Genomic DNA, 7,079 nt, shown 5'->3' with positions numbered 1-7,079 from the left:
AAACAAAAAAAAAAAAAAAAAAAATTGATTTCTATTTTCAAGGACTGAGTGACCATGTTATTTACCTGTGTCATACTGGAATATTTGTAAGAGTAGCAGGGGATGATGATGATGATGATGATGGTAAAGATGATGATTAAACCACTACATAAACCTAGACATCTGATCACTCTAAGGGGGAGACAAACTCAAAAAAAGTATGTGGTTCCTACTCAAGAGAATGTGAAAAAAAGTGATAGTGCAGTTTGCATATAAATATTAGATTCTAGAGAGTATTTCCTATGACACATCTTCAGAGGAACAAGGATTATAACAGATATTCAAATTCTGATACAATAAAACAAATAAACAGAAATTTACCTCTGGTTTGGGGACAAAAGCTTGCCCTGGAATGGTAAAGATGTGCTTAACATCGCAGAGGTACTGGGCCATAACAGAAAGGCGACTGCGCTGTTCGCTTCCTGTAGTGGCTACAAGTCTCTACAATAGGACAAAAAAGGAATTTTAGTATGGCTTAATGAGTAGAATAGAGACAACATTTCATTGTCTCCCATGCTAGATTTTTTTGAGACAAATGATAAAAGCACAGAATATCTGATACATGACATGTAGTCCACTCCTCCAACATCACCAACATCTTGGAAGCATTTATTGTATTCTGTACAATGCACTAAAAAACTCAGGCAAGAAAACTTCCCTACCACTACTGTTGTTTCCAAATCAGTTATATTCTATAGCAGAATGTCTTTCATAAAGCAACTAATCAATAAATATTTAATGAAGAAATTAGCAAGGATAATGAAGAACTAAAGATGCTTAAATATTTAATTTCTTGAATATTCCAACACAAAAAGAACATTTTTAATGATGCGCTTTTCTTTAAATATAACAAAACTGAAAATTTAAGAACACTTGGGAGATTGGCCATTTTTGACATATGATTTTTTGTAAAAACTGAGGAAATTAACCTTTAAAGACCCAAACATTTTTTTTTTTTTTTTTTTTTTTTTTTTTTTTTGGTGTTTTGTCTCATTATGTAGTTCAGTCTGCTCTGGAACTGTGCTCAGGCTGGTCTCGAACTCACAGAGATCCTCCTGCCTCAGCCTCCCAAGTGCTGGGATTACAGGCATGTGCCACCATGCCCCACCATGCCTGGCTTAGGGACCCAAACATTTTAATTTTGTAATTAATCAGGTATATCTGAACTAAATAAACACAATGTAATTTTAATCAAAATGCTAACAGGATTGTTAAAAAGAACCTTCATTTTCATTTAAATTAAATGAAATTTAATTTAATTAAATTTCATTTAAATTAAATTAGATTCTAAAAACCAAATTCCATGTAAAATTTAATCTAAGGCTAAGAATGGCCAATACACTCTGAAGAATGCCAACAATGTGGATGGGAAGGCCCACAGTCCCGGACATCAAAATTAAGACAGTACTGCTACATGCACAGACTGACTCAGGCACATGTGGGTCCTGACAAATGTGACAGCGACTGCTAATGAGAAAAAGCTAGGATATTCAGTAAGTAATATTGGTATAATGAGGTATGTACAGGAGAAAGAGTAGGTCCTAATCTTTTACCATAACCTAAAGTAAAATCTTCATAAAGTATGACTCTGATGGCAGAGAAGAATGTCTTAAAGCTGCAAAAGCTACAAAGACTGATGTATTTTATTCTATGTAAGTTAAAATTTTATGTACAATAAAACACTATAAATACCACAAACCAAGAGAAGGTATTTGAAAAATCAAAGGATTCATGTTCAGAATATGTGAATAAGAGGTTAGTATTCAGAGTACAGAAAAAATGCCTACATATTAGTCATTAATAATCACAAGACAAAGTACTATAGAAAATATAATAAAGCAAATCATAGAAGAGCTACCCAAATGACCCATAACCATAAATTATACACAAAGGAAGGATAAGCTATGTAACATAAACTATGTTACAAATGAGAAATACATAAATTAAAACCATGAGATGTAATTCCATATTTATGAAATGGGCACAAATTAAAAATAAAGAACTGCTAGAAATAGTAAGGATGACTATATGGAGCTACAGGAACTCTCAGGCACACTAGTGAGAGGGAAATCAGTGTAAGTACCTTGCAGCATACTTTGTCAAGACATAATAAAATTGAAGTAATATGAATCCTTACAACTCGCCAGACCTACCTTGGGAATATATCCTAAAGAATCGTTTCTAAATTTACATGAGATATGTAGCATCATATGTAGTATAAAAACAAAGCAGAAAAACAAAAAAGTCCATCCATAGGTGAATAAATGCACTGGTTATTTTTGTCAACAGAATACAAAATAGCTAAAATAAATAACAAGGGCTATCAATATAGCTTAAATCCAAAAATAAAAGTATAAATTATGTGGCAAAAAATGAGTACAGTTTGATGCCATTTATATAAAAACTTCAAAAATAACCCCTACTATATCTGTACCTCTGGTATATTATCTCCAGTGCAGGTAAGTAAAAAACGTGCATGGAAATGGTGATCATCAATTTTTTAACATGAAACAAACTATAGGAAGAAAAGATTTAGAAGAGGTTTCCAAACATATTTATAGTATTTAATTTCTTTAAAAAGAAACAAAAATAGAGCAATATATTAAAACTAGACAGAGCTGAGTACTGAGTAAAACAATTAGACCTACTGATGATTCTAAAATGTATTCTGCTTCTCTGTGTTCTTAAAGCTGCAAAGACATTCCAACCCTCTAGTGAATGATTCAGGGTCACTATTACAAATGCAATACCAGTAATGACTGGACTAATCCCAGGCCAGGTATGGGTCCCTGGGCCCTACACTAACCATCAAAGGTGCAGTGTTTTTACAGTTAGTTGCTACTGTGTTTCCTTTTTCTTCCTTCACTGTCATATGCTGACCTACTCTACTAGTCCTTTACTTTGCTGCTTCTGACTTGGTGTGGGCATAAAAACCACATCATTTGGCTTGTTAGAACTTTGCCTTGACTAAGATGAAAACACAGGTTTTATGAGAGATGCTGAGGAAGTTTATAGGCAAATCTGGAAATTTTGTAGCATTTATTTTGTTACTTAGAAGCCATTCCCTTATGCTACCCAAATTTGTATTTTTAATCACCTGGCTTTTATCTGTTTTGGTACATTTGAAATTATCAAGAAGGAAAAATTCAAAATAAGCAAATAATAAAAGCATATATATCAAAGTGAATTCCTCCTAACATGTAAAATCAAAAAATGTATATACTCTGAAGCAAATAAAAAAAGACATGACAGAAATATAAATTTAAAGAATAGGCTCATAGATAAAATGGTCAAAAATATTTTTAGCTCTCCATGAAGGAAAAAATGAGCTAAATTTTACTACCAGAATAAAATTAAAAAATTCAAATGCATTGTAAATGCATTACATTCAACCAACACAATTCACAGCAGATCTTTAAAAGCTAGTATGAACATAATAATTACAATATTTTAAAAATGAACCAAAAGAAATGCCCACATGTTTTAAATTACTATTTCATCCTGAATTTCCCCTGCATAACTAATGTTTTACTTTACATTTGAAAGATGTGTTTCCACTGATAAATTGAAGAGAACTCAAAACTCACTCTAACTCATTTTAACTAAAATGCAAACCTGTGAGGCAAAAAGTTAAAGTGTTCTAATTTGATGTAAAAATAGATCAAATTTAGGTCGATTTCACTTAGAGTACTAAGCATCCAGTACATTCTAACTCATCGACTTGACTATTAAATCTTGGCCACAAATATGCTCAGGTTTTGGAGACGCAAACATGTAAATAATCATCTTAACTTAGACTACATAGCACACATAACTGTCCCTAACTTAATAAGTAAAAATTCAAGTCACAGACCAGGAAATCTTACAAAAAGACTTCCAATAAAAGTTAACAAACAGTCTATCAAGCATTCAAGCATGCCCTCCTTTTTCTGTGAGATTTTATAGGTAAAGCTAAGAAACTCAATGTCCATTAAGAGATAGATGATTTTAACAACAAAAGGCCTGGAAACCAAATCAGTTAATTTTTCAGTAAAAGGAAACCTCTAATCCTTGGGCTTTAAAAAGCATTTTGACAAAGTACAAGAAAAACAAGTGTTCAAATAATTTACAAGGACAGTGTTATCTTTTCTTGTTCATTTAAAATAATTTTTAAAACAAGTAGAAAGAGTAGGCTTGATAGGGAAAACTTTAACGGCAAAAACTGTATGCAACATCACAATATAAGATAACTTCTGCCCTTTACTCGGTTTAATTCAGAATTAACCAGACTAGAGCATCTAGTCTCCCTCAAAAGTTTTGTAAATAAAAAGAATCACTGTTAGCTTTGCTGACCAAACACACCTTCTTCCCCTTAGCTAGAATAGATAACTAAATGAATTTTTTTGTTTTGTTTTGTTTTGTTTTTTTGAGACAGGGTCTCACTATGTAGTTGAGACCTGGAACTCACTATGTAGCCCAGGCTGGTCTCGAACTCACAGCCATCCTCCTGCCTCAGCCTTGGGAGTGCTGGGAGGCGTGCGCCACCACACCTGGCTAACTAAATGAATTTTAAAGGTAACCTCCCCTACCAAAGAAGTGCTGCATTTGGGTTGAAACTCAACTGCTTTGCCACCATGTTTTAAATATGAGCAATTTGAGCTGTGAAAATGCACAAATGAGATCAAGGCTGTAAAACCCTATAAAAGAAGGAGTTGTAACCAATGGGAATCTATCAGGGCACCACCATTAGGTGTCACTGATCCCCATTGATGGAGTAAACTTTTGTTATTTTACTTCCATTCTGCTGCCTCTGTGCGTCACTGGCCAATTCCTTCCATAACAGGCTTATATCTGAGAAGTTTCACAGCCTCATAAAAGGGTCAAGAATAACTATCATCAATGGAGAGATGACTCTCACTGCTGGTGACGTACCCAAAAGAGGCAAGGTCTCCTGGAAATAGTAGAAGACAGAGGTTGACACTAGAACCAACTGGAGAAAAGCCACAGGTCCAGCAACACCCAGAGCTTAAACAACACAACTTTAGCAAATGGGCTGTGCTCCAGTTCAGTTTTTCTTATAACTACTCCATGACCCTTGGAAAGACATTAAACCACTCTGAGCCTTAGTTTCACCAAGTATAAAGTGAAATGAGATGAGATTTGTTAAGATCTAATTTATTGCTATACAGTCTAACTCTTATTTTCTGAGCTGTAATTCAATGCTATCTGTATGTCCTTTATGGTGTATGAGCTGAATTCTTAGATTTAGATCCTCTAGACCTAGAAAAAAGAGGATGGTACATATTTGTATCTGTTTTGTAAATGTAAATGTTAATTACATACTTAACGCAAATTCTTCTAAATGTTCATGCTAAAATTTAACTAAAATCAACCTTTTTTAAAGGAAAATAATTGCCTATGGTGAGGCTGCAGCAACACTATCATTAAAAACTATAACTGACGCTGAGTTACTGAAAATGTAACTCCATCTCCTAGGGCTCTGCTCTTCTTCTATCTACCCCAGCAGAATTACAGTGTAATAGTATTCTGCATCTCTATTGTGTTACATGAGAACACAAATACCATAATAATCATGTCAGCTGGAAAAAAAAAATCCACCAATGTGTTATAATTAGAAACCTATTTGGTCTTTGTCCCTGGTTGCTTGTGCAGAGCTCTTAAATCCCGCCAAATTTCCTGGAGAGGGCTGTCTTCTGTTACTCAGGAGCTCCCCAGCCCCAATCATATCTGACTTCATGCCAATGAGGGGAATGACATAAGGTGGAACTGCTGCTAGACTCAAGATAGTGCATATCCAGAATGACTGGTAACTCATTACTTAAACACAGGTTCATCAAGTTCTATGAGCAGCCAGCAGCACACAAAACTGCTATTATAAATAGCAAACATACTGGTTCTATACAAAAATTCCAAGGAAAGCATAAATACAATGAGAGAAAGGGAAGGTATAAAAAGACCCAAATAGAAATTTTTGAGGTAAAAATACAATATTTTAAGTGAAAAATCTACTCAATAGAACTAAAAGTGTATCATATATGACTTTGAAAACACAGTAATTGGAATTTGTAAGGCATATCACTAAAATATTTTTTCTAACAGTTAACCAATATCCACAGGTTACTAAATAATTCTTCCCTTCACTAATAATTTTTGATCTGACCATTATCATATATAAAATTGCCTGCCCCTGGACCTTCTAATCTGGCCATCAATCTGTCTTGCACCATGTCATACTGTTTTGATTATTAAAGCAAATCTTCTCTCATTATTCTTTTTCAACATATCTTATATATTTTTGCATGCCCAAGAATATATAACCCCTATATTTCAAGAGAAATTCTTTAAGGATTATAACTATATTAGATTACAAAGCTATATATTTGAAAAAAATCAACATCTTTACAATAATCATCTTTCCTTTCAGGACTAATATTTCTCATGATTTTTCTCAGTGAACTTTTGGTAAGGTTATGTCAATTTTTTTTAAACAGGTCTTTTGCTTAGGTTTTTACTTCCTGTTTCAGTAATGGCAACTTTTACAGTGGTACCATGATTCACAAACTTAATTCATTCTAGGATTCTGGAAAAGATGTCCATGTTCATGTTTGTGCATGAAAGATGGCCATGGTTGTGTTCATCACCTGATTAGAGTTCAAAAACAAAAACAAAATTTGGCTAGACCTTCTGTTTGCGAACCAAATTGCTCACAAACAAAAATGCTCATGAATGTGCACTAGTGGTATAGTGGCGAGCATAGCTAGCTTCCAAAAATGTTCATTAATTGAGGTATTTATCTCACTCAATACAGTATTTAGCTATTTATTTATAACTAATTCAATTCTAAACTCCCATGAACTTCTGTATTCTTTCAACATATGAAACATAATAGGTATTTGATCAAACTCACCTTCTTAATTGGCTCTGATCTGATCAGAATGTTCCTCCTGAGGTTCTTTTCTCTATGCTCTAAACTGGGCCCTGTGGATTTTACATCATTTTCTAATTATCAAAACAAAGCTTTTGTGGTGGCGCATGCCTGT

General features: G+C 33.7%; 1 protein-coding gene across 1 annotated transcript in view; it reads right to left on the bottom strand.

Annotated features, from left to right (window-relative positions):
• The window catches only part of Tfb1m (transcription factor B1, mitochondrial), a 57,978-nt gene that overhangs the window by 30,119 nt on the left and 20,780 nt on the right, over positions 1-7,079 (bottom strand). Inside the window, exon 5 of the mRNA XM_010625202.3 lies at positions 361-480. Within this exon, the coding sequence (XP_010623504.1) occupies positions 361-480 (120 nt within the window). The remainder of the gene's footprint in view (positions 1-360; positions 481-7,079) is intronic.

Source organism: Fukomys damarensis, unplaced genomic scaffold (assembly GCF_012274545.1).
Source record: "Fukomys damarensis isolate Sample0158 unplaced genomic scaffold, DMR_v1.0_HiC HiC_scaffold_14, whole genome shotgun sequence".
NCBI lineage: Eukaryota > Metazoa > Chordata > Mammalia > Rodentia > Bathyergidae > Fukomys > Fukomys damarensis.
This window is presented reverse-complemented; position numbering and strand designations above follow the sequence as displayed.